This window comes from Lagopus leucura, unplaced genomic scaffold, assembly GCF_019238085.1.
Source record: "Lagopus leucura isolate 7727_CA_CO unplaced genomic scaffold, USGS_WTPT01 27-62_obj-0_obj, whole genome shotgun sequence".
In the NCBI taxonomy this organism is placed as follows: domain Eukaryota; kingdom Metazoa; phylum Chordata; class Aves; order Galliformes; family Phasianidae; genus Lagopus; species Lagopus leucura.
In genome coordinates this window covers 58,270-84,469 of record NW_024967527.1, presented here as the reverse complement: position 1 = coordinate 84,469, position 26,200 = coordinate 58,270, and the positions used below count along the sequence as shown (strand labels likewise).

At 62.2% G+C, this 26,200-nt stretch overlaps 5 protein-coding genes across 5 annotated transcripts in view; 2 read left to right on the top strand and 3 right to left on the bottom strand.

Annotated features, from left to right (window-relative positions):
* The first annotated feature begins 6,111 nt into the window (after positions 1-6,111).
* On the top strand, positions 6,112-15,465 carry NPR2 (natriuretic peptide receptor 2). Its single transcript, XM_042893898.1, has 22 exons — positions 6,112-6,835; positions 9,820-10,019; positions 10,099-10,212; positions 10,635-10,770; positions 10,865-10,959; positions 11,040-11,172; positions 11,262-11,346; positions 11,417-11,537; positions 11,956-12,030; positions 12,109-12,186; positions 12,303-12,407; positions 12,712-12,783; positions 12,866-13,025; positions 13,110-13,265; positions 13,349-13,517; positions 13,628-13,774; positions 13,930-14,053; positions 14,158-14,226; positions 14,294-14,468; positions 14,568-14,666; positions 14,758-14,849; positions 14,924-15,465. The coding sequence occupies exons 1-22, from the start codon at positions 6,112-6,114 to the stop codon at positions 14,984-14,986; spliced, it is 3,192 nt and encodes a 1,063-aa protein (XP_042749832.1). The 3' UTR covers positions 14,987-15,465.
* Positions 15,466-16,011: 546 nt separating this feature from the next.
* SPAG8 (sperm associated antigen 8) lies at positions 16,012-17,345 on the bottom strand. The gene is made up of 6 exons (XM_042893901.1): positions 17,234-17,345; positions 16,721-16,895; positions 16,597-16,642; positions 16,387-16,501; positions 16,240-16,302; positions 16,012-16,164 (listed from the first exon to the last, which is right to left on the bottom strand). Exons 1-6 carry the CDS (start codon positions 17,273-17,275, stop codon positions 16,030-16,032), a joined length of 576 nt encoding a protein of 191 aa, XP_042749835.1. The 5' UTR covers positions 17,276-17,345; the 3' UTR covers positions 16,012-16,029.
* A 1,969-nt stretch (positions 17,346-19,314) lies between these two features.
* HINT2 (histidine triad nucleotide binding protein 2) lies at positions 19,315-20,388 on the bottom strand. Its single transcript, XM_042893887.1, has 5 exons — positions 20,326-20,388; positions 19,866-20,198; positions 19,684-19,788; positions 19,536-19,608; positions 19,315-19,459 (listed from the first exon to the last, which is right to left on the bottom strand). The coding sequence occupies exons 1-5, from the start codon at positions 20,386-20,388 to the stop codon at positions 19,368-19,370; spliced, it is 666 nt and encodes a 221-aa protein (XP_042749821.1). The 3' UTR covers positions 19,315-19,367.
* Positions 20,389-20,544: 156 nt separating this feature from the next.
* On the bottom strand, positions 20,545-24,859 carry TAF1C (TATA-box binding protein associated factor, RNA polymerase I subunit C). The gene is made up of 14 exons (XM_042893889.1): positions 24,618-24,859; positions 24,392-24,485; positions 24,199-24,305; positions 24,018-24,113; positions 23,858-23,931; positions 23,542-23,789; positions 23,354-23,464; positions 23,143-23,266; positions 22,991-23,062; positions 22,766-22,901; positions 22,550-22,678; positions 22,274-22,448; positions 22,042-22,179; positions 20,545-21,829 (listed from the first exon to the last, which is right to left on the bottom strand). The coding sequence occupies exons 1-14, from the start codon at positions 24,747-24,749 to the stop codon at positions 20,670-20,672; spliced, it is 2,796 nt and encodes a 931-aa protein (XP_042749823.1). The 5' UTR covers positions 24,750-24,859; the 3' UTR covers positions 20,545-20,669.
* A 443-nt stretch (positions 24,860-25,302) lies between these two features.
* Positions 25,303-26,200, top strand: part of TMEM8B (transmembrane protein 8B) — a 7,671-nt gene continuing 6,773 nt past the window's right edge. Inside the window, exon 1 of the mRNA XM_042893890.1 lies at positions 25,303-25,335. Within this exon, the coding sequence (XP_042749824.1) occupies positions 25,317-25,335 (19 nt within the window). The 5' untranslated portion in view covers positions 25,303-25,316. The remainder of the gene's footprint in view (positions 25,336-26,200) is intronic.

Sequence of the window (26,200 nt, the reverse complement as noted above, 5' to 3'; positions counted from 1 at the left end):
GTCCTGCCTGCAGGCAGCTGTAGCAGCAGCAGCGTATGTGGGTCATCTGCCCAATGTTAAGCTGCCTTGTTTGGGATAGGTTTACACCCTGACGCGTGAGGCTTAATATCCCTTCCAGAATTTGTGTTGGCATCCACTGTTATAGCTGGATATTTCTGTTATCCGCATAGATGTCCAATCCTTCCTTGAATCCCACTAAATTTTGGCCTGAGCACTTTCCTGTGGCAGCCTAATTAAGCAGGGAGTGAAAAAAAAAAAAAAACCCACTTCCTTCTATCCGCTTTGGATTCACCACCTTTGGGTTTCGAGGCACATCCCTCTATGGACACAGGTCCCCACACTGCCTGGCGTCCCCTGGCCCCTGCCACCACCCCACAGCCCTCCATTAAACCACTGTGTTGGACAAATGGGTGGGGGAAAGGGAGAAATCTCAAATCAAGGGAAGAAATGGAGAGGCAGAGGGCTGCATGTGCTATCGGCTGGAAGAGGTGGTAATAAATCAGAGGAGCTTGGGGTATCCATGGATAAACTACAGCCCACAGTCTGTGGGCAGGGATGGAGGAGTGTATCAGTAACAAATGAAAATCGCCCTCTGGAGCAGAGTTGTTACTATATAAGGAGGATAAAAGTCTCCGTCGTCAGAGCGGTAAATGAATATTTCTATTGTGTGTTTGGGAAAAGGAGTCTAGCACGCTAGCAACCACAGTGAACTAATCCATCTTCGTTTCACCACTGAGCAGAGAAAACGTGAAACAAAAGTTGTGCTTTTCATTTGGAGGCCCCGATGGTTGGTTCCCAGAGGGACACCAAAAATCTGGAGAAGGGGTGGTTGTGGGGGTGGCCAAGCTCTCACAGCTGGGGATCCCGGCTCTGAAGGCAGGGGATGGGGATGGACAGAGCACACAGAGCTGGGCTGCGGGATGCTGTGGTGTGGTGCAACCCTGCTCTGTCCCTGAGGTGACACGGGGTGCCCAGTTCTGGTGTTTGCCATCAGTCCCGAGCATCCCAGGACATTGCAGAAGGTGACACCTTTGTCTCAGCAACCTGCCCGTGCCGGTGCAGCTCAGCCCCCGCACACAGTGCCTGGCGCTGGGAAGCGTACCCCATTGCCAGGGGCAGCCGGAGGTGGGCAATGGCATGGGGTGGCAGTGGCCCAGCCCAGCCTCACAGGAGGTGTGCGGGTCGTAAAAGATGATGGACAAGTTGCCATCGGCAGGATCCAGGAGTGTTATAAAACCTGAATCTCCTGAGCCTTCAGCTTAGGCTGCAGCTGCAGAGCAGGAAGCAAACAGGATCCCGGCTGGCATTGTGAAAGCAAACACCATAAATCCAAGGAAGTGCTACGATTGCTGTTTTAGGCACTGGGGAGCTTGGCTCCTGCTCCCCACAAGCACTTTATTTTCTCTCTAAGCAGCAAAAAAAAAGCCTGACCCAACTTATCGCTGGGCCGAGCTGGGTCAGTGTCAGCCTGATTTGTGCGGCTGCTGCTCCAGAAAGAGGACAAAGTGGAGGGGGCATAATTAATACCTCGATGTTGCATTATTCACAGGGGCTGGGCTGGCTTTCAGGCTGGGCTCTGTTCTCCGGTACACCTCAGACTGCACGCTGAGCCCCCCCAGCTCTCTGATGCTCCCTGGTGCTCCCAGTGCTCCACCACCCTCTGGTTTTTTTCATGGTCTCATGTTCTACTGCTCACCCTCATGCTGCATGCCTCTTTGTCATGGTCCATCTCTCTTCATTTTGGTCCATTCTTGTCCTCATATTCCATTCCTGCTCTCATTCTCCATTCTTCTCCATCATGGTCCATCCTTTTTCAACACTGTGGTCCACCCTTCTCCATCGTGCTTAGCTGCTCACTCTCACAGCCTGTTCCTCTTCAGTATGCTCTATCTCTCTTCCACATGCTCCATTCCTCTTCCACATGGTCCATTTTCTCCATCATACTCCACTCTTTGTCCTCATGCTTCACCCCTCTCCAAATGCTCCATTCCTCCCCATTGTGGTCCATCCCTCTCCAGCGCGCTCCGTCCTTTTCTCCCATGCCCTCTCCAGCCTGTTTATCCCAGTGGCTGCAAGCACCCCTTATTCTCCTTTGCCACAGTTGCCCGCAGAGAGGAGCTGCTCGTCCCTCTGCAGCCCTACTGTACCTGTGTCACCCCATCTAGCATCATGCCCTGGAGACACCTGTTCCTGCAATGCTCCCACCTCACACCTGCTGACACCCAAAGGCACTGTGCACCTTACCCTGCCTGGGGCCACATTCTGGCACCAGGGGCTACCCTGATGTGCCCCACTGCTGCCTTCAGCCACTTTTCCTAAGAAGAATGATGGGAAGGTGCACAGTGTTTGGGAAAACAGGCCTTGGCACCCACCAGCCATCCCAAGAAAATAATAACATCCGGGTGGGCAGCAGTGCCGCGAGTGCGAGAGAGTGGCACTCCATAAATCCCCTGGAGCAGGTGCTTTGTAGTCGGCACAAGGAAATGAGCACATTATTCATCTCGGCTTAAACCTCTAAATGCTTCCTGTCCTGTGATTCAGAAATAACCCTGGGAGATCAGTGCTGGGCTGCGCAGGAACTGCACTATCCAAGAAAGTGCCACGAGCCTGCCAGGCCCAGGACCAAGCGAGTGATGGGTGCCTGTGGCAGAGAAAGCGATGCAGGGATGCATGCACTACAGTGACACCACTGGAACTGCGGCACGAGTGGGGCCAGTGTCTTTAAAGAGGCTGATGGCACTGATATGACTGGTGGAACCCCAAAGGCTAATGGCACCACCAAGGCTGGATGGCACCAATGAGGCTGGTGGCACCATTTTAACTGGTGGCAACAACAGAGATGGTGGCATCAGTATGGCTGGTAGCATCACCACTGCTGGTGGTACCACAACAGGTGGCATCAATGAGGCTGGTGGCCCCAAAACCGTTGGTGGCACCAATGGGGCTGGTGGCCCCAGTAAGGCTGGTAGCATCACCAGAGGCTGGTGGCACCATCATGACTGGTAACAGCAATGAGACTGATGGCACCAGTAAAGCAGGTGGCACCTTAGACTGACGGCATCTATGAGGTTGGTGAAACCCTGGGGTTTGTGGCACCACTGGTGTTGGTGGCATCAGTGAGGCTGGTGACACCACTGGGGCCGGTAGAACCACTTGGTCTGGTGACATCAACATTTCTATGTGCCGCAGGGCCAGCAACACCTGCAGTGGACACTGGGGGTTTACAATCTCAATGGCTCTTGCTGATCTTTGCTGATTTTTCTCCAGTATCAGGATCAGAGCCCCCTGCTCCATGCAGCCCAGCTCCAGCATTATCAGCCCTCTGCAGACCCACAGTGCCCCAGCACATCACGACTGATAGCCGGGACTCATGGAAGCACCCCAAGAAAGAGTGTTGGGCACTTGGGCACACCCCTCAGAAAGAGCCACAGTAGAGACCTGGACAGGACCCTGTAGACAGAGGTGGGGACCCTCCTTCACTCTGGAGCATGGAAAGATGCTGGTGGCTCTTCCCATGGTGACATCAAATTCCAGCACACTGGGACCTCTGCCTGATCTGAACCTGAGGAACAGCACAGCTGCCACATTACCCATGCTTTTCTCTTCACAATCTTCTCTTCTGCTCATTTTTTTCTCCCATTGTTGGCATGCAGAACCCAAACACAAACAAGGAGTCCTTCAGGTTACCCTGACAACTGCAGCACGCGAAGCCCATAATGCACAGTTCACTGTGCATGCCCATTCCTCTGTGGTGCTCATGCAGCGGCCTGTGAACTCTTGGCCAGAGCAGCCTCAATCTTTCGGAGATGTTCCCCTCATGGCAGGGATGAGGGGGTGTTTGGAGTAGCTCAGTGGAGGGAGATGGGGCTCATGGATGAGCCTCTTCCATCCATGCTGTGCCTCAGCTCCAGCCTCCTGTACCCCAGTGTCCCACATCCCCACTATGTTGATGTCCCATGCAGCTCCTCCACCCAGCTCGGCTGTCCTGACCTGCTGCCTGACACACTTTACAGCCACCTCCTGGGGCTGACAGCTTCCTGGCCCTGCTCTCGGTGCAGAGGTGAAGGCACTTGGCAGTGCTCTGCAACCGCCTGCTCGCCTCGCTGCACTCCAGGAGGTGGAAACACATTTTTAACCAATTAAACAATCAGCAGCTTTAAGGATCCAGCAGTTGTGTTTGCCTTCTGGGAACCTGGGAAATGAGATAGTGCACGAGCTCTGTGGAGCAATGCTGTGCCCATGGTGCTCAACGCATGGCCCACTGCAGTCCACCAGTCCCACCGCCACCCACGTGTGCCATTAGGGACCACAGGATGCCACAGGCAGGAGGTTGGTTGGCACAGCTCCAGGATGGACGCTGCAGGCAGTGGGAGCAGCTGGGGGTGAGGGCAAACCCTTCCTGCACGGACACTGAAAAAGACAAAACTCCGTGTGAGGGGAAGGCGAGATGTGGCTGCAAATACCCAAAAGCAAGACGAGGAACACGGGGCTGGATAAGGCTCTGGGCACGCACAGAGCCCGCGCTTGGGTGTACGAACGGCGGCATCACGTGCGGTGCGCGCCGCTCCCCTCCCGGTCCTGTCCCTATCCCCGTCTCCGCGGTGTCCGACGTCAGCGCACGGCCGCCGCTCCCCGGGCCCCCCCTGGCGGCACGGAGACATCACGAGGGACGGCGGCGGGGCTGCTTTTTGATGCTCTACCGAGAGCTTTCGGTCCCCAGCGCGCCGCTCCCGGTCGGGTTTCACCGTCCGCCGGTATTTATATCCGTAACCCAAGGCCGCGCGGGGGATGTGTCGGGGGACACCTGGAGAGGGACTGGCAGGAGAAGCCCTGTCCACGCTCCGGAGGAGACACGGACTCCCGCTGCAGCCATGTCCTCGCCGAGGGCCCCGCGTGGGCAGCCAGACCCACGCAAGCCCACCACGCCCCCGCGTGCGCCCATCCTCTCGCCGCGTTCACGCGTGGGGCGGGCGCGGAGCGCTGAGTGGGGGGCCCGGGAATGTGCGGAATGTGCGCGGGCACGCTGCCCCCAGCGGCGCCCCGCCAGATCCCCCCCCATCGCTCCTGCCACGCCGCGCCCAACTGTCCCTGCCCCGTGTCCCCCCGAGAGCTCTCGTGGGACCCCGCAAGCCCACAGGGACTCTCCAGCGGGGACGCGAGGTTCCCCATTCCCCAACCATCCCCTGACGAGGTCCCCCAGAAACAGAGCATCCCCTCCCCCGTACCCCCACGCCGGGCACTCAGGGCCACCTCCACAGTGCCCCCACGCTGGGGACCGCCAAGACGTGTGCACCCCTCCCAGCCATTCCACGGTGGAGACCACCGATAATTTAGATACTGCAGTTAATCGCCCTACGCTGGGGACCCCAGAATTTGCGTAATAACTCCCAAGTTCTCCCAAGTGACCACCTCCTCACGCTGCACCACGTCTCCCCCCTCCCCGAACTCGGCCACCCAATCCCCCCACAACAGGGACCTCTAGCAGCCCACCCCCTCCCGATCCCCAAGTCTTGTGGCACATTAACACCCGGGACCACCTCCCCAACCCACACGTCTAGGTATCCCCAGAACCGGGGCACCGCTATCGATTCCCTATGGTGAGATCCCCAGCACTCCAGATCCCCTCCCCAGTACCTCCACGCTGAACACCCCCGTACCCCGATCATCATAACCCACTCACCCTCCTCTCTCCCCAGGCGCTGAGAACCCCCTGCACCCGGAACCAACTCCCCACTCCCTCCACTCTGAGGTCTACCCAGAACTCGGACCTCCGTGGCAGTCGGACCCCCAGCTCACAAGCTCCCCATCACCCTAGCCCCCTCCCCGACTCCCCCACGCGAGAACTCGCACTCTCCTCGACACCCCCACCCTCTACCCACGCGCTTGCTCCCCATCTCCCGGCTCGGGCACACCCCCGCGCCCCGACGGCGCGACCACCGCCCGCCTCCGCTGCCGAGGGGCCGAGGGCAGGGGGCGGTGCGGGGCGGGGCGGCGAGGGGTGGAGGGGAGAGCTGCCCGTCCCGGGGCGGCCCCGCCCGGGGGAGGTGCACGCGGCGGGGCGGCGGACGGAGGAGCCGCGGGCGGCGGCGGGCGCAGGAGCCATCGCGGCCCATGGCTCCGCGGCTGCCGCTGGTGCTGGCCGCGCTGCTGGCGGCGGCGGGCGGCGGCGGCGGCGGGCGGCGGGCGGCGAACCCCGACGGGGCGGGCGCCAACCTGACGGTGGCCGTGGTGCTGCCGGAGCGCAACGTGAGCTACGCGTGGGCCTGGCCGCGCGTGGAGCCGGCGCTGAGCCTGGCGCTGGAGGCGCTGCAGCGGGGGGAACCGCCGCTGCTGCCGCGGCCCTTTTCGGTGCGCGTCGAGTTCATGAGCTCCGAGCTGGGGGGAGCCTGCTCCGAGTACGTGGCGCCGCTGAAGGCCGTAGACCTGAAGCTCTACCACGACCCCGACGTGCTCTTCGGGCCGGGCTGCGTCTACCCCGCCGCCTCGGTGGGGCGCTTCGCCTCGCACTGGCGGCTGCCGCTCATCACCGCCGGCGCCGTGGCCGTGGGCTTCAGCGAGAAGCGGGAGCACTACCGCACCACGGTGCGCACCGGGCCCTCCGCCCCCAAGCTGGGCGCCTTCGTCTCCCACCTGCACGCCCACTTCAACTGGAGCTCCCGCGCCGCGCTGCTCTACGTGGACCGCAAGACCGACGACCGGCCCTACTACTTCACCATCGAGGGCGTCTTCCAGGAGCTGCAGGACGGCAGCAACCTCACCGTCCGGCACCACATCTATTCCCCGGACGAAGGCGGCCCCGACACCGCCATCCACTTCATCAAGGCCAGCGGGCGCGGTGCGTGGCGGCGCGGTGCGGGGAGGGGCGGCGGGGCCCGAACTGACGGGACGGGATGAGATGGGCGGGGGTCTCGCGGAGGGAACGTGGGCCCCGCGCGGGGCGAGAAGCCGCGCCGAGAGCGTGGCATAGTGCTCGGTGGGGTGCGGTGCGGGGATGGAGAGGGAGGGGGGGCTGCTCATGGGGCGTACAGCTGGTCCCATGCTTGGCACAAGAGGTTGGGCACACTTCTGGGGACCCCGTGGTTCATAGAATCTGAGCACACAGTGGGACCCTTGTGAGTCACAGCAAAGCATGGGGACACCAGACTGGGCACCACAAGCGGATGGACACGCAGTGGGACCTGTGTGGAACACAGCTGGAAGTCGGCAGCAGGGAACTTTTGTGGGGCACAGCAAGTGGAAGGGCACACAGAGGGACCTCTGTGGGGCACAGTGATGGGTTTGGGATGCAGTAGGACCCGTGTGAGGCGTTGTGTGGGGTGGGCAAAATGTAGGGCACGGGTGGGGGGGAGGGAGGTTACAGCAGACTGGGGGGCATGGGGCAGCGGGTGCAGTGGGGGAACAAGGTTGTCCCTAGAGCACCCGGAGTCCACCTTGGTGCCATCGGGGTATCCAGGTTAGAGCGAGGAGCTGCAGGACCCCTAGTCCCTGCCTGAAGTCCCTCACAGAGCACAGGAGACATGGTGGCACCTTGGTGGCACCCTGTGGCTTGGGCCACCAAGGACAGGCTGGACCTAGAGGTGGAGGTGATGGTGCAGACGTGGCCACTGATGGGCAGTGCTGGCAGTGGCTCTGGTGCCAGCACAGTGAGATGGATGTGCCCTGCTCAGGGAGGACACAGCCTGGCACATGGATCCCCCCCTTGGTGCTGGTCCCCAGCTGTGACTATGGCAGAGGGATGGGGATGAGGCTGGGAATGCCCCAGGAGAGCGGCTCTGTTGGGCGCAGTAAGAAATGGAGGGGCTCCGGAGGCAGCTGGAGAGCAAGGGCGGGCAGCTGCTCCTCCATTATTGATGAGCAGGGCATATCGATCGGGGAGGCAGTGCTCCTTAATGGATCTGAAGATGCTGTGTCATTAGGAAGGACATGAGGCTAGGATGAGAGGAGCCAGATGGGCCGGCAGGGCTGTGCCTGAGGGAGCTGTGAGCCCCCAGCCCTGAGCTGATGGCTTTCTGGGGTGAGGAAGCGCGCAGGGAAAAAGCTCAGCTCATCGATTGCTTCCAACGTTTCCGGCTTGGAGCTGTAAATCACCCTGATGTGATCGGTGCCCCTGGCTCAAGGCAGCACAGGCAGGGACGTGGGGCCCCTAGGTCTGCCCCATGCTGTGTGGGCCATGGGGCACACTGTTACTGTGCGCCCTGCGGTGAGCATTGCTTTGGCATCACCTAGGAGTGTGGATTTGGTGAGGCTGGGGAGAGCCTCGTCCCTCTTTGTGCCCCCCCAGCGCTCCCCATCCTCATTGTTTGCTGCCCCAAATGCAGGTACAGGGGTTGGTGGCTGCATCCCCATATGGCAGTAGAGGGGCTGGCACGCACCTGCCCCTTAGGCACTGTGCTGCCATGTCCATTCTCTGGGCCTGAGGGCGACGTGCTGGGCCCCACGTCGCTGCTGCTGCTCACAGCAGGGCTGATATAATTAGAGCTGCAGACGAGGGAATTACCAGGGCATCTGCCTGCGGAGCGCAGGTCCTGTGCCTGGGGACATGGGTGGGCACTGGGGTTTGTCCCCTGCTGCTCGGTGTTGCTGCCAGCCCCGTGTGTTTTCCCCATTTGGGTGGCACCTGTCACACATCCCCGACCCCTCTGCACATCTCTGGCCTTGGGAGCCACGCTAGCTCTGTCCCCCCCCCGCAATGGGGGCTGTGGCCATGTGAGCCCCCGCGTGGCCATGCCACCATCTGCTACCAGCTGTCACCGCCAGGGACAGTCCCACGTGGTGTCCCCAAGGACTGAGGGATGGGGCAAGAGGTGGCACAGGGGAGACATTGTGTTTGTTGGGGGGGGATGTCCCATTAGGAAGCCCCAGTGGTTTCTGCCCCATGGAGAAGCCCCCTGAAGGGACACTCCGTGTCCCTTGGGCTGCCATGTGCCACACTGTGTCCCAGTGCCTGTCCCTCCCCATGTGCAACTCTCCAGAGGTTCTGCACCCACAGATGGTGGCTTTCACCAAGTGCAGTGTCCACAGATGCAGATGCCAGCCCTGGTCCCCCGTCGCTGTGCACCCAGTCCCAGCAGTGCTGGGGTTAGGGCTGTGCACGGGCCAGCGGCTGAGCGTGACATTCCTCCGGCGCCCGCCGCCTCCTCCCCCGTTGCTCAATCGTGGGTTCCCAGCCAGGCTGGCTGGAGCGGGGGCCCTGGTTTTCCGGGGGGAGGGAGGGAGGAGGCGGTGGCAGGAGGGCCCCTGCTCGGGGGGGTTCCGGACGCTCTCTGCACAGCAGCCCATGGGGTGCCTGGCTCCATAGCAGGGTACCTGCTGCCAGCGCCACACATCGCCCATCTCGGTGTCCCTGCGGCATTAGCAGAGCCCCAGTCATGAAGCTGTGGGGTGGTGGGAGTGGTGGGACGGGGCCCGGGCACCCCCTTGGCTCTCGGGTCGCAGCAGCAGATGCTCTGTTTCCAATTAATGCCGTGGCCGGCCGAAGGTGCTGGAATCCGGGAACCTGCGCATTCCTGCCGCACGACCGACCACAAACCCAAACATGTTTTTGTCCCTTTCCTCAGCCTGGATTCCCCAGCGGGCTCTGGGGCATGGCCCTGACGCCTTTCCCAGCCCTATATTCCCCTTCTCCAAAGCCTTTAGGCTGAGGTGATGACACTCCACAGCGCGTGGCACATAGGGCATCCATCCACACCGTGTGCTGGAGTTCCACTTTCCCCCATACTGGGTGATGTGGCACAGGCACGTCCAGCCAGGCAGGACTATGGGGTGGCTCCGTGACTCTGCTGGGTAGGAGCCGTGCCCTGACACCCCACATCCCGGCAGTGGTGTACCTGTGTGGGCCACCGGAGATGCTGCGCCGCATCATGCAGCTGGCACAGCGTGAGAACCTGACCAATGGCGACTACGTCTTCTTCTATGTCGATGTCTTTGGGGAGAGCCTGCGAGGGGACTCCGCCCGCGATGCTTTCAAGCCCTGGCAGCAGGGTTCAGGGCAGGATGCGGGGCTGCGTGAGGCTTTCCAGGTGAGCTGCACCCTCCTATGTGGGGGGGTGGAGGGTGGGGATGAGGACCTCAGTGTGACGTGGGCTGATGCGCTTGCAGACGGTGCTGGTGATCACCTACTACGAGCCCCAGAACCCCGAGTACCAGCACTTCCAGACCCAGCTCATCCTGCGTGCCAAGCAGAAGTTTGGAGTGCAGCTCAACTACTCCCTGGTGAGCAGGTCCCGCTGCGTGCCGATGGGGGACTGTCCCTATAGGGTTGCAGAGGGTGGGATGAGGTGGAGGGTGATGACATATGCTTCTGGTGGGAGCAGTGCAAGATAGCGCCATCCCTGCGTTGCATGTGTGTGGGTGTGGTACAGCGTTATGGGGTGCAGGGTTGTGTGTGGCAACACTGTGGGCTTATTGGGGTATGCATGGTCACAGTGCGTGTCTGCGGGTTGCAGAGGTGTGCGTGCCACCGGTTCAGGGTTACAGGGCTGCCAAGATGTGCGTGTGCCTGCTGCAGAGTAATGGAGCTGCAGGGGTGGGCGTTGCCCTGCTGTGGGGTTATGGGGCTGTAGAGGTGTGCATGGCTCTGGCACAGGGCTGTGGGCTCGCAGGGGGTGCACGCAGTGCTCAGCTCCCTCCTGCAGATGAACCTGGTGGCGGGGTGCTTCTACGACGGGGTGCTGCTGTACGCCATGGTGCTGAACGAGACCCTGCGGGAGGGCGGCTCCAAGAAGAACGCCACGCAGCTCATCGAGAAGATGCGGGACCGCAAGTTCCAGGGTAGCAGCAGGGAGAGGGGGTTGTGGGGGGGCAGGTGGGCTGCAGGGATTGGTCCTGTCCTCCACATCCCACCTGGGCCTCGCTTGTCCCATAGGGGTGACGGGACTGGTGAGCATGGACAGCAACAACGACCGTGACACCGACTTCAACCTCTGGGCCATGAGTGACCCTGAGAGCGGGCAGTACGAGGTGGGGGCAGCACTGGGGTCTTGCTGGGGGCTGGGAAACAGCTTGGGGGGAAGGGGCTGGACTCAGCTGTCTCCCTGCAGGTGGTGGGACACTACTCGGGTACAGAGAAGCAGATCCACTGGCTGGGGCGGCCCATCCGCTGGGTGAAGGGGGCTCCCCCCTTGGACAACCCCCCCTGCGTCTTCGATGTGGATGACCCCTCCTGCGATAAAAGTGGGTGCATGGATTGTCCCGCTCCATCCTTCCCTGGGGGTGGGCAGCCCCATAGCAGCCCCCCTAACCTGAACCTTGAACCATGGCAGCCCCGCTCTCCACATTGGCCATCGTGGCTTTGGGCACTGGGCTCACCTTTGTCATGTTTGGCATCTCCAGTTTCCTCATCTTCAGGTGGGTGCGGGCTAGGGGGCAGCAGGTGGGGGCAATAGGGATAGGCTGGCTGACCCACGCTGCCCCTCAGGAAGCTGATGCTGGAGAAGGAGCTGGCCAGCATGCTGTGGAGGATCCGCTGGGATGAACTGCACTTTGGGAGTGCAGAGCGGTACCATAAGGGAGCAGGCAGCCGGCTCACACTGTCCCTGGTGAGATATCAGCCCTCTGCCCCTCTCCTGTCCCTGTCCTGTCCTCCTGCACAGCCCTTCTGTCTCCTGCAGAGTAATGTTGTACTCCCTATGTTCGTCCATCCCCTGCAAAGCTCTGCATCTCCTGTAGAGCCACACTTCATCTATTTCCTACGGAGTGCTCCATCCCCTTCAGAGTCACATTTCATCCATGTCTTTCCATCTCCCCCACAACGTGGAGTCCCTGTGGAGCATCCAGCCCCTGTGTGGCCCTCCATCCCCTGTAATGCTGCATCTCCACAGCTCCCCATGCCCGCTAGCACATAGCCTATAGATTTCATGCTGACCCTACAGACCAGACCTTGTCCTGCCCCTCCCCTGCTCCATGGGTGCCACCAACCCTCCTGGGGTCCCTCTTCCTAATGCAACCTCTCTGCAGCGTGGCTCCAGCTATGGCTCACTGATGACCACACATGGCAAGTACCAGGTCTTCGCCAACACTGGGCACTTCAAGGTCAGTTTGCACCCTTATGGGATGATAGCACATCTCCCAAGGCTGCCTGGTGGGCATTTACCCCTCTGTTGTCCCCAGGGTAACGTGGTGGCCATCAAGCATGTCAACAAGAAGCGCATTGAGTTGACGCGGCAGGTGCTCTTCGAGCTAAAACATGTAGGTGTGGGGTCTGGGATGGGGTCTGTGCCCTGTTGGAGTGCAGCATCTGCTCCTTGTGGTGGTGGGGCGACTGGGTGCTGCCTGTCCCCACCAAGCTCTGCTTGCATCCTCAGATGCGGGACATCCAGTTCAACCACCTGACACGCTTCATTGGGGCTTGCATCGATCCTCCCAACATCTGCATTGTCACTGAGTATTGCCCAAGGGGCAGCCTGCAGGTAGTGGGGGGGCATGGGAGGGTGGAGGAGGTGGGAAGGGAATGGGGAGAGAGATTGAGATGGGGGTGGGGGAATGGGGATTGGGGCGGAACAATGGAGATGGAGGTGTGAATGAAGATGGAGATGAGTGTGAAGATGAGGTTGGGATGGGTATTGGGGTGGGAACATGGGGGTGGGAGTGGGGATGAAAATGGGAATGGGAACGAGGATGACAACAAGGGTGGAGATGGAGGTGAGGGTGGGGATGGAGTGGCCAACAAGTGGTGCTGGTGCCACTGTCCTGGTGCCCACTGTGCCTCTCCAGGACATTCTGGAGAATGAGAGCATCAACCTGGACTGGATGTTTCGCTACTCACTCATCAATGACATCGTCAAGGTACCTGAGCAAGGGCGCATTTGGCTCGAAGGGGATGCTGTGACACTGCGCTGGTGTCACAGTGTCTCTGTGTCGGGTACAGGGAATGGCCTTCCTGCATAACAGCATAATTGGGCACCATGGCAGCCTCAAGTCCTCCAACTGCGTGGTGGACAGCCGCTTTGTGCTGAAGATCACTGACTATGGGCTGGCCAGTTTCCGCACACCCTGCGACAGCGAGGACACACATGCCCTTTATGCCAGTGAGCACTTAACTGTGGGGATGGGGACATGGGTGGAAGGGGAACTGGGGCTTTACCTCACTGCTTGTGGCTCTGTTTCTACAGAGAAGCTTTGGACAGCCCCAGAGCTGCTGCAGAAGGGCCATCTGCCTGCACAGGGCATGCAGAAAGCCGACGTCTACAGTTTTGGCATCATTGTGCAGGAGATTGCCCTGCGCAATGGCCCCTTCTACGTTGAGGGCATGGACCTGAGCCCAAAAGGTTGGTGAGATTTGAGGAGGATGGGAAGGTACTGGGTGGATTTGGGGGCATCTGCTCACCATCGGCCCCTGCTTGTTGGACAGAGATTGTGCAGAAGGTACGCAACAGCCAGAAGCCCTTCTTCCGGCCCTCCATTGACACTGGGGTGCACAGTGAGGAGCTGGCTGTGCTGATGGAGCGCTGCTGGGCGCAGGAGCCCGCTGAGCGCCCTGACTTCAGCCAGATTAAGATCTTCATCCGCAGATTCAACAAGTGGGTGCTGGGGAGTGGGGTGCAGCGGCCCGAGCTCCACCTGGGAGTGGGGACTGCCACCAGGGGGGTGTCCCCCTGTCCCCATGGCCCAGCTGCCCCTGTCTTTGCAGGGAGGGCAGCACCAGCATCCTGGACAACCTCCTGTCACGCATGGAGCAGTATGCCAACAACTTGGAGAAGCTGGTGGAGGAGCGGACCCAAGCCTACCTGGAGGAGAAGCGCAAGGCGGAGAACCTCCTCTACCAGATCCTGCCCCAGTGAGGGGGGCTGCATAGGGCTGGGGGCCGATGTGGGGCTGAGGGCACAAGAGTCCTTCCTTGCCCCCTGTGCTGGTGCTGGTGAAAGGAGCGGGGAGGAGGGGTGATTTGAGGAGAGGACCCCCAGCACCCACTGTCCCTGCTTTCCTTGGCAGCTCTGTGGCGGAGCAGCTGAAGCGTGGGGAGACGGTGCGAGCTGAGGCTTTCGACAGCGTCACCATCTACTTCAGCGACATCGTGGGCTTCACCGCACTTTCGGCCGAGAGCACCCCGATGCAGGTGGGAGCAGGGCTGGGGTGGGCAGGGAGCTTGCCATGCTTTGCAGTGCCATACGCAGGGCTGGGGACATCCTGCTGCCACCATCCCCACTGTGCTGCTTGCAGGTAGTGACGCTGCTGAACGACCTCTACACCTGCTTTGATGCCATTATTGACAACTTCGACGTGTACAAGGTAAGGGGTATGGGGCACCAAGGTGGGTACCAATGGGTGCTCGCTCCCCCTGACCCCACTGCCACAGGTGGAGACCATTGGGGATGCCTACATGGTGGTGTCAGGGCTGCCAGTGCGCAACGGCAAGCTGCACGCCCATGAGATTGTCCGCATGGCCCTGGCCCTGCTGGAAGCCGTCAAAACCTTCAAAATCCGGCACCGGCCTAATGACCAACTGCGTCTGCGCATCGGCATTCACACCGGTGAGCCCTGGGGTGCTGGGAGGCTGCTGCACCATCAGGCTGCAGATGGTGGGATGCTCTCTGCCCTTTCGCCACCCCTGAGCATCTCGGTGCCTCCAGGTCCTGTTTGCGCAGGAGTGGTGGGGCTGAAGATGCCGCGGTACTGCCTGTTTGGGGATACAGTGAACACAGCGTCTCGCATGGAGTCCAATGGACAGGGTGAGCCACGGGGCTGGCGGTACCCAACCCTGCCTTGAGCACCACAGGTGCATCCAATTCCTAGCCCCATCCATGTCCCTTTCCACCCCAGCCCTGAAGATCCATGTCTCCTCCACCACCAAAGAAGTCCTGGATGAGTTCGGCTGCTTTGAGCTGGAGCTGCGCGGAGATGTGGAGATGAAGGTGAGGATGCAGTGCTGGGGATGGCACCGTGGGGACCGCGGTCCTGGGGGATCTGACCATTTCCCCCCACCCAGGGCAAGGGGAAGATGCGGACGTACTGGCTGCTGGGCGAGCGGAAAGATCCCAAAGCTGTCTGAGCCCAGCGGAGCCCCCCCACCCTTGGGGTGCACCAGGACCCCCCGCAGCAGTACTGGGGCACGGGGGCTCAGTGAGCACTGCACCGCCTGTCCCCTCCATCAGCACCAGCAAAGCTCCCTCCAAGCCTCCTGCTGCCCCTGGGTGGGAGGAGCCTCCCAACCACCCCAGCCTCTCGGGTCCGGACTCCCCATCCCCAACCTCTGCGGCTCGGCGGGTCTGAGCCGTCCCCAGGGCCTGGCTGCCCTGCAGGGCATTTTGCCTTCTCTTTTCAGTACTCAGCTCCCCCCACACTTGTCTCACCCCTTTCCCAAAGAGAGGAAAGGAGTGGAACAGGCTTAGACTTTGCTGCTCCTCTCTACACCTCCCTATGTATATAGCCCCCCCAGCCCTGTAAATATCCCCTTCCCAGGTGTAAATATAAGCGTGTGCACAGACTATTTTGTTGAAATACAAATTGCCCTTAGTCCTGCTGTTCCCAGCTCCTGTGCTTTGCTTTGTCCCAGTGAGGTGTGGACCTTGGAGGGCAGGGTGTGGGGCCAGAATTGCAGCCCTGGGGCAGGTGGGGATGGGGACACATCCCCCACCAGGGGTAAGGATGGAGGTGGGGACACATCACCCACCTAGGGACAGAGATGGGGAAGGAGACGTGTCATTAATATGGGGATAGGGATGTGTGTCACTAGTCTGGGAATGAGGACACATACCATCTGCCTGGGGCTGAGGACAGAGATGGAGACACTTGACACTCACCAAGGGTATAAGGATGGGGTTGCATGTCATCCTCTTGGGGACAGGGATGGGGACACGTCATTCACCTGGGAATGGGGATGCAAGTCACCCACCTGGGAATAGGGATGGGGCGGGGATATGTGACATCCACTGTGGACACTGTGGAGGGACACCTCCCAGGGGATGTGCCGCATTTTGTGGTGTGCTGCCCCACAGAATGCCCCTTTGCATTGGGATTTGGGGTCCCCGCAGCCTGCTCTGGGAACATCCCAGAGAACACCAGGGTGCCAGCAGCAAGGCTCACCCCTGCTCTTTATTGCATGCTGGGCTGCGGCTGGCGGGTAGCTGCCTCATAGGGCAGAGGCTGCTCCAGATACTCGGTGATGGGGGTGGAGAAGGTGGCGTTCCTACGGAAGGGACTGTCCCCAGCGCGGATGCAGGTGACACCCTGGAGGGGAGAGATACAGAGACCCTTGTGAGCAGTGGGTACAGCAAGGTGGTGGGGCAGGGTGTGGGTACTCACAGGCACGCTGTGGACTCGCTCCAGCCAGAAGCTGCGGGGCTGCTCCATGTGGTAGTTATGGGGCTGCAGAAGAAAAGGGGAAATCCCCTGTGAGTTGGGAGGTCGTGTAGAGACCCTCTCTTTGGGATGCAGGGTAGCAGGCAGTACCTGGGTGGTCAGTGGGGGTGTGGGCTGGAAGCCTCCTGCCCGATAATCCTGGTGTGTGGTGGAGAGTGTCTCCATGGAACCAGGAGGTGGGTGGATCTCCTCCATCAGCTCCTGCCTACAGGGCAGTGGGAGGTGCACAGGTCACCCCTCCTCATGCCCAATGTTGCAGTCCCTAAGGACTGGGCTTCTCTTGGAGTCCCACAGGCTCACCGGTACTTCTGGTACAGCATCCTCTCCAGCATGGCTTCTCGCTGCCCTGTGGGGTGCCAGCATCTTCAGCATCATGTCCCCCCACTCTGCCCCAAAACCCCTCTCCCCTTTTTTGAGGCTGCACCTTGTGCCAGCAGTGGGATTCTGTGGGGTGGGCGGAAGGCATCCTTGGTGGTGCTGCAAGGCAATGAGACTGGTGCGTGCAGGGGAGCCAGCAGCCCGCGGTGACCGTGCCGGTAGATGAAGCCCTCGCTGCCCAACTCCAGTGGTACCACATAGTCCAGGTGGTTGGTGGCTCTCTGGGGACACAGTGTGGGGCGCACCATGGAGTCACTGTCCCAGAATGCTCACAGCTCCTTTTGGAGGAAACCTCAGCCCTGTGATGTAGGGGTCTAGGGGCACCCAGTGGGTATTTTGGGTGTCCTCCATCTAATTTTTGCCTAAATGGATGCTTCTGGAACATGCACCATTGCTCCAGTGCAGCCTCCCTCTGAACCTCCCTGCCTGCGTTCAGCTGAGCCCTCAGGGTGGGCGCTGTCAGGCTCCTTCCCCACCTGCAAAACTCAAGGGCATCCCCAGGATAGGGAGCAGGGGCTCGCGGTGGTTTCCGGGCTGGTTTTGGGGTGGGGGGGTTTACCTCCTCCTGCCAGTTGTGGATCAGGCAGGTCCCCCGTGGCATGTTGCATCTCAGCTGCTCTGCCGGCACCTCAGGGAGATCCTTGTTTGTGGACACCAGCACCTTAGGGGAATCCTTGGTCAGAGTCAACGGCACCTCGTGTTGGTCCTCTTCTGTGTCCACCACCTTAGGTGCATCTTCAGTCGGGGTCGTCATCGCCTCCTGGGGCTCCTCAGCTACAGCCACCATGTCTCTGCAGCACGGGGACACCATGGGCAGCAGCACCTCACCTCGCAGCCCGATCCCACACGCGGGTCCATCTGTGGGGTCCACGGGAACGACGTGGCCGGTCAGAGCCACCCTGCGTGGGGACAAAGGAACAGCTGGTCTGCTTCCCATGGTGCGATCCGTGCTCCACACCTTCTGGTAGCCTCTCACCGCCCATGTGCCCTGTGTTCTGAACCCCCAAATGACCCCGGAGACCCCCAAGGCTCGTGACCCCAATGAGCTCCCGACGCCCCCCCCCGGTGTCCCGGACCCACCCTTCGGGGGTCTCGGGCCCCCGCCGCGCTCCGCGTTGCATGGCCGCGTCCCGCATCTCCATGGGGACGGTGAACCAGCGCGCTTCCCGCGCGCTGATTGGCGGCGCCGCGTGCGGGCGCGCTTTTCATTGGCGGGGATGAGCGAGGGGCGGGGCAGGAGGAAAAGGGGGCAAAAGGGAGCGAGAGGGGCAAAGGGGGCGTGGCCGGGGCAAAAGGGGGCGTGGCCAGGCCGGCGCGGCCGCGCCATGTGCGAGCTGCGGGGCCGGGCGTGGCCTTCGTGCCCGGCGCCCAGCTGCGAGCTCGACCCCACAGTGACAGCCCGGGGCAGGCAGGGCAGGGCCGAGCCGCCCTCAGCGCCTGCAGGACGCCGGCCCCGCTCCCGCCCCGCCGAGCAGAAGAAGGGCCCTTTGACGGCGGCGGCGGCCCCGGGCTGTTATTGCAGCGCTCTGCGGTGTGCGCCGGCGGTGCCACCGCGCTCCGGCTCTGGGGCCTCTGTTTATCCTGGCCGACCTCACGTCCCACCCCCTGCCCCAGCGCGGCGGCCCCTCCCCAGGCGCTCGGCCTTGCGCCAGGCGGGGGCAGCGGGGCTGCGGCAGCCGCTGGGGCCGTCCGTGCTGGAGCCCTGTGGAGGGGCCCGGAGCCGAAGCACATCTGGGCACGGCGTGCCGGTGACACATCTCCCCTGCTCCTCCGCCCCCCTCCCCCCGCGATCTCTTTGGAGAACTTGCGTCATTTGCGATAGTGCTTGGCTGAGGAATGAGAACAGCTCTGGACCTTCGCCCGCCGCGCTCCCCACGGCGTGGCACGAAGACGGTGTCTCGGCGCCCATGCATTTTTGGGAACCTCCCCAACCCAAGGAGTGCTTTTGGCGTTCGTCAACCTCCTGCTGCTGTGCTGCTGCTGCTTGCCAGCCGTACAGGAGGGGCCCAGCTCTTCCTAACGGGAACCTCGGGGGTCTGCGAGCAGCACGCGGAGAGCAGGGACCCGCCGGTGCCCCCCAGCCGGGCCCCAGCAGAAGCACCCTGCTGAACAGACCCCACATTATCCCCGGCGGCTGCGGTCCCCGGGCTGCTGGCGCGGGCCCAGGCTGCGGTGCCAGGTGGGCTGCGCGCTGCGCCAGCGCCCGCCCCGCGCTAAATTTAGCGGCGGACGAAGCGGGAGGCGCGGGGCAGGGAGCCCACGGGCGCCTGCGCGTTGCGGCCCTGCACGTGTCCGGATGGACTGGAACCGCGCCCGCAGCTGCTCCGAGAGGAGTGCGCTGCGCGTGTTCTGCACGTGCGGGGTGGAAGAGGCTGGGGTAAGCAGTGTAACGTGTTGTGCATTGTAGCAGATGCACGTTTGCTGCTGATGTATGCAATGTGCTGTGCATGGTGGTGTATGGCCTGCGCTGTGCAATGCAACATTTTGCACAGCGTTGGATGCACAGTGGATCTGGACTGTGCAATGCAACGTTTTGCACATTTGTGCATGGTCTGGTGTGTACAGTGCAGGATGGGTCAGAACTTAAAACCAACTTCCATCTGTGAGAGAGTCACCACAAAACAGAGCCAGAAAATCCACTGCGTGTCCCCAAGAAACTTTATTGTGGGGTAACCTAAGGGGGGCGGGGGACCTCAGCCGGGGGGCCAGTTCATCTGCCGCCCGCCCAGCACGTGGAGGTGCAAATGGTACACCGACTGGGCACCGTGCTTCCCGTCGTTGATGACTGCGGGGAGAGGAGCAAGGATCAGGGAAGAGAGTGTCAACCGTGGGGGGACACGCGGTGGGGACACTCGACTCACCCAGCCGGTAGCCGTCGGACAGCCCCTCCGCCTGCGCCGTGCGCGCTGCCACCACCATCAGGTGTCCCAGAAGCTGTGGGAGCGGAGCCCGGGGCTCAGCCCCGCGTCCCTCACCCCACTTCTGCCCTCGGCAGCCATACCCTCTCACCTGCGCATCCTGCGGACCCACGCGGCTCAGCCGAGGGATGGGGCGCTTGGGGATCACTAGGAAGTGGACGGGCGCCTGCGGAGCCACGTCGCGGAACACCAGGCACTGAGGGAGGGAGGACAGGCTGAGCTCTCTCGCGTGGGTACAACCCACGGCGTGACGCGCGCTCCGCTGACCCCTACCTCATCATCCTCATACAGGATGGTGGCCGGCACGCTGCGGGCTATGATCCGGCTGAAGATGGTGGGCTCCGTCCCCACCTCGGCGGCCACCCGCTGCGCCTTGCCCACCTCTCCGTCCTGCCCGCCGGCCGCGCAGCGGCAGCGCTGGAGACACACGGGGATGTCACGGCGCGCGTGGGGAGGGGACTGCGCGCTGCGGCCACGCGGGCACGTTAGGGGTGCGAGGTGGGGACTGGGCGTGGGGAGGCGCGAAGTCGATGTCGGGGCCGCACGCGTGGGCACAGGCCGCAGTGAGACAAGACGCGCGGCAGGAGGCGCTCCCTCATCCGTGGACTTCGCACGGAGGGCAGCGCGGGCACCGCCGAGGATCCCCCTGCTCCATTCCCTGCCGCCCCGCGCCCCTGCGGTGCCCTCGGCTCCGCCCCCGCGGTTCCCGCGCCCCCTGCCCACCCCCGCCCACCTGCCCAGCGCGCGCCCCCGCCACCCAGACGCGCGCCAACCCGCGCGCCAGCACCGCCGCCATCGCCCGCAGCGGCACCGCCCCCGCCCCGCGCTCCCATTGGCTCCCACCCCGTCACTCCCGCGCCTTAAAGGGCCCGCACGCTCCTCCATGCCCCCACGCGTGACGCGCACGGCACAGTGTCACACGCTGCGACCACCCCGCAGGAGGCGAGCACGGTGCTGCCCGCTCACCCACACACCGACGAGCGTACACCCGCCCGCGCCGTCACCTCCACGCGTTCCGCGTGGGTTCTCCCAAGGATCCTGACAACGAGAGCAGTGCCACTCTGCGTTTATTGCTGCTCAGAAGCCCATACGGGGCCGCTTGCGACGCGGTTGCGAGGCAGAGGAGAGCTGGCTTTGTGAGCTGGAGAGCTGGCTCTGCGAGGAGGGGATGCAGCGCTGCACCGTGATGCTGCTGGGGGCCTCGGGGGGATCCTGCGGGCCCTCGGCCCACACGGACAGGTAGTCCCGCAGCGTGCGCCGACGCTCCTTGGGGATGCCGCGGGATCGCAGCTCCTGAGAGGACAGCAGGATCTCGGTGGGAGGCGGTGGGGGGGTGCCGGGCAGAGAGGACACCACCACCTCCCGTGGGGTGGACGGGGGAGTGCGGGGAGTGGCCCCCTCGCTGAGCTCGGACAGCTCAGACTGGTAGGTGATGGAGGAGGTGAAGCTGGCTGAGAGGCTGCGGTGAGCCCGGCTGCGCTTCTGCCTCCGCCGCCGTTCCCGCAGTGCTTGTTGCCTCTGCAGGGTGCTGCCAGCTGGCCCCACGGCCCCCCACTCGCCTCTCCATGCTGCTGTTAGCCTGGCACTCAAGGCATTGGGTTCCAAGGAGGGTGCTGGGCTGGGAGGTTCTGGGGCTGGCTCCCAGCGCTGGATGCGGCCCCGCTCACACATGGCCTGGCGCAGCTGCAGCTGGTACTGCTGTAGGACACTTGGTGCCATCTCTGACAGCTCCTTGCGGGTGAAGAGGCGCCGCTGACTGAGGGTAGGGGGCCCTGATCGGCAGGACGATGCTGGGGAGCCCATCCATGCCTGCAGCAGTGCCCGCAGCCAGCGGCGGTACCGCAGAGCTGCAGCTGCACTGGGCACATCTGGGGCAGGCTTGGGCCTGGCAAGAGGCTCAGGTTCCTCAGTGGCTGCTGGCGTGGTCACTACCTCCTCCTCCTCTTCCTCTTCATCATTGATTATCACCTCTAGATTGGACAAGTAGAAGGTCTGCTCTTCTTCCTCCTCCTGTTCCTCTTCCTCACTGCCAAACAGAATGGGAGAGCCAGGGGATGCTGCGGCCTCATCCTCCTTGTTGGGAGTGGGAGCTGGTTCTGCCTCGTCCCCCTGGTCAGGAACAGGTGAGGGTGCTGCTTCACGTCTCAGCATCTGGTAGAAGACATCACCTGCCTCGGAGAGTTGGAACACCAGAAGGGACTCTTGCTCACCCTGCTCATGCTGCACGGCAGCCAGCCCTATGGGGATAAATAGGGCATCATCACCACATACCCTACTTCACCTCCCCGTGGGTGCAGGACTCACTCCTCTTTCCCAGTTTGTCCCTATGTCCTCTCCTAAGCCATCTGTATCTCATCTTGAGTAGCATTTGCGTTTTGATGCATGCCCAATACAGCACCAACTGCTGGCTGCTGCCCCTGCATGACCTACATGCCCCATGACCACTCACCAGCTGCAGGGATGCTGAGGCGCTTCTGGAGCAGGTGGTGCTGGTGTGGGAGCTGTGTGGGAAGGTGAGGTAGGCAGCTGGCAATGCTGTGTAGCTGCTGTGGTGGCCCTGCGAGCTGGCAGGCCATCTGGTCGCCCCCTGCAATACGACATGTCAAATATCGGCTAGTGAAGCAGCAAGGTCAGGTCATGGACATGAGTGGAGTTTCTGTGTCCCCTACCTGGTTTCTCACCTGTGTACTGCAGCAGCAGCAGCTCCTGGGTATGAGAGGTGCCCAGCAGCGCTTTATGGCTCCTTCCAGACTCCCCCGGAACAATGTCAGCAAACAGAGGGGGTGCTTTCATCATGTGTGACCATTTCAGCACAGGCACCAACGGCAAGCGCTCGTCCAGCAGGTACACGGCAAACTGGGAGAGGGTAAGGCTCAGCAGGGCTCCCCCACCTGCATCCAAACCAGCTGCACAAGTTGGTTTGGGGCTTTGGGGACTTTGAGCCGTTGAGGACTCACCTGGGTGGCAACGAGGTGTTGGCAGGGGTGAGCCCTACCCAGGTACATGGGCAATACTACGCGTTCACCCTGCTCGCACTTGGCTTCCTCACCCACCTTGAAGAAGTCGAAGTGGCAGCTCGTGGGGGCCTGCAGTGGCACAGCAGGGTGCTGTCGGCACCATGGGGAACAGTAGGACACCCCTCAGTTGACCCTGACCCCTGTACTCATGCTCACCCGAGCATCCAGGCACAGGATGCCAGTGCGGTCAGCACAGCTCAGCACCCGCGGGTGAGCAGTGAAGTCACTCCAGCGCCAGGGTGAGTGGTCCCGGAAAAACAGGGTCTGGGGGTCATGGCGGAGACGCTGCAGCCTGTGGGGAAGGGACAGAGCTCTTCCTTGCTGCGGGGCACCCTTGCCTCCTCCTACCCTGAACGCTGGGGATGCAGCACTCCAACTCACCCTGTCTCAATGTTCCACAGATAGACGGCTCCACTTTGGGTGCAGACTGACAGCTCCCCAGACAGGTATGGGCTGTGGGGCAGAGATATGGCATTACATTGGAAGGTCCGTGTCTGAGGACCTCCCCAGAGCCCTGTATCCCCAGCAGACACCTGACAGTGAGGCAGGAGGCGGGCACATCAGTGTGGATGACCTGCAGTGGGCTGGGAGCAGCTCCTGTCTTGCCTGGCATCCTCCAAACACCACAGTGGTAGTCAGAGCGAATGCCAACAAAGTCTAGTAGGAGACAGGAGAGAGGACAGGTGAAACGGCAGGGACCCTACCATCTCTGTATGCAGTGCACAGGTCCCAGGGCTCACTCACCTTGCCCATCCACCCGGGCAGCAGCTACTTGCCGGATGCGCCCATTAAGCTCAAACTGCACTGGTAGCCCCCGTGCCCGAGGCTGCTCCTCCAGCACCACATCCTGGAAATCTGGAGTGCTGGCTAAGGGCACTGCCACACAGTGCCCCGCTGCCCCAGAGTCTCCCACATATCATAGGGAAGGATACAGAGGTGGTTCATGGCCATCCCGCCAGGGTACACCAGGCGTCCCACACGACTGCTTGCATCCTGAGGGGGCAGCCAGGCTAGTGCTCCCCCTGTGGAACTGTCATCAAAGAGCAGGCTGGTCCACTGTAGCAGCAGCTCTTCATGCACACAGTCAGCCAGCAGCCCCAGAGGCACCTCAAAGAGCCAGTCCCGGCACAGGTGAGAGAACAAGCGCAGGCGGGAGGTAAATTGATGCTGAGGGCAGCCACTGTGAGGGGACAACCAGTGTCAAGCAGGTGCCAGAGCCCACAGCTTCCCCAGCCCAGCAGCACTCACCGCCTGGCTTCCATATGGTTGATATTTTCCACCAGGGATGTCATGCGGATGGTTGTGTCCCGGGCGCTGCGTTTCTGCAGGGAAGAGAGCAGGAGTGCTACTATGAGCAGACAGGAGAGGGTACGCTGGTGTCCCCCTCAGCCTCACCAAGGGCACTGACCCTGAGCCTGGAGTCTCCCAGGTAGAAGTTCTTGTGCAGCAGTCGCCCCAGGGAGCTGAAGGCATCCTCGGGGTGATCCACAAAGAAGTGCCCCAGCTGTGTGAGGACAGCAGTGTGGGGACATGCAAGGATGTCACAGGGGAGCTCAGCCCTGGCTCCTCAGCAGCACCCGAGCCTGTACCTGCTTGGCAAAGTCCAGCGCAGCCCCAGACCTCCCGGTCCGCAGCTTTCTGTGCAGGATACCGTGGTAGAGGATATCCTGAGGGGTGACTGTGGGGACCCAGCAGCCTGCGGGGGGGAGGGCGGCTGCCAAGGTTGTCCTGACACCAGGTGGCAGCCCCATTCTCGGCTCCCCCACACCCGCTGTCCCTTACCCATATTGGGCGGCAGCAGCGGCACTGCCGCGGCCTCGGCCGGCGCCCAGCTCTCGCCCTCGTGGCTGCGGAGAGGCACAAACGGTGGCTGCACCTGCAGGGAGAGCGGCGGGGAGGTGAGGGCTCCCTTCCTGTACTCCCAGTGCCCTCCATCCCTCCCCCTGCGCCCCCTCCTCTGCCTTCCCGTACCTTCAGTGCCCACTCCCGTGTCCCCATTGCCCCTCACCTGCCGCTTTCCGGGCCCGGCCTCCAGAACCTTCCCGCGCTCTCCCCAGCCGGCGGCTGGAGCCATGCCCCCCTCGTCCTTGGGGGGGCCGCAGCCGAAGTAAGAAGGGAAAAGCACTCCCGGGAACTCCATGGAGATACCGGAGGATGCGGAGGAAAACAGCGATGTCCGATACGTGCTCTCGGCTCGGCAGTGCCGGCGCTACCCGGGACCAGATCCGGACCGGAATCGGCAAGCACGCGGACCCGACGCCGCCGGAAGTAGGAGGGAGCGCTCTGCATAATCAGCGGTCGGGCATAGAAAAGAGCAGGGCCTGGAGTGCGACACTGCCCCCTGGCGTGCCGGCAGCATAGTGCGCTCAAGGCGCGCAGAAAGCGGGGCCGAGCCGGCTGTGAGCGACAGGCAGAGCCGCCAATAGGCGCGCGGGGGCTGGGTAAGGAGGCGGGGCGGATGACGTCATGGTCGTCCCTGCGCGGCGGGGCTGCTGGCGGCGCGCACCCCACGGCAGCGGGCGCGGTGGCATGGGGCGGCGGGGCGGCGGGCGGGGGCGGCCGCTCCCACCACCACCCCTCCTCCGCCTGCCCCTGCTGCTCGTGCCGCTCCTCCTCCTCCTTTTCTTGTCTCCGCCGCCCGCCGGTGAGTGCCGCGGGGCCGAGGGATGCGGGATGTGCGAGGAGTCAGGGATCTGAGTGCTATGGGATGCTTCGTGAGGGGGGAGGTGCGTGCTTGCAGTAGGAGACATGGGAAATGGGATGTGCACGCAGTGGGGTGAGAATGGAGCACAGACCGTGTGCAGTGGGGCACAGCATCTACCTGCTGTGAGATGCGTGTGCAATGGGACAGTGTGTGCAATGGGGTGCGGGATGTGTGTGCAGAGAGATTCAGGACAAACGTGCAGCAGGGCACATAGATGTGTATTCTGTAGGATGCCCATGCAACTGATTTTAGGGTGCATAGGCAATGGAGCACGAGGTGTGCGCATAATGGGGCACATTCATGTGTGGTGGGAAATGGCAATTTGAGTGCAATGGGCTGTTGGCATAATGGGATATGGAGATGTGTGTGTGGGGGTAGTGCTTGATGATAAGTGGGATGTGGGGCACAAGTGCAGTGGGATAGGTGGGGAGGCTCAGAGGTGTGCATGCTGGAGGGACACAAGTGGTGTAAGTGCAGAGGGACGCCCAGAGTGGTCAAGCTCGTGGTCAGGGGCTCTGCAGATGCAGTGTGTCACCGGGACAGAGGGCTGTGAAGTGGGCAGGGGGATGCGTGTGCAGTGAGGGTGAGTGAGGGGACACTGGAGTGGCTACGTGTAGAAATGAGTGTGCTATCGGGCACGGGAGCTACCTCCATTCGGGGGCTGCGGAGGGGTATGCGGTGTTGTGTATGGGGATCTGAGAGGAAGGGGGCCGAGCTGTGGGGCAGGAGCTCTATGGGTCTCGATGGAGCGGCTGGAGGGAGCTGTCCGTGGTGCCGAGCCCGACCCACCGAGCCCGTGGTGCTGAGCCCGACATATTGGGAGCTGTCCGTGGTACTGACCCTGCTGGGAGGGGAGGTCGCCTCTCTTCTACCTCTGGCCTGGGGCA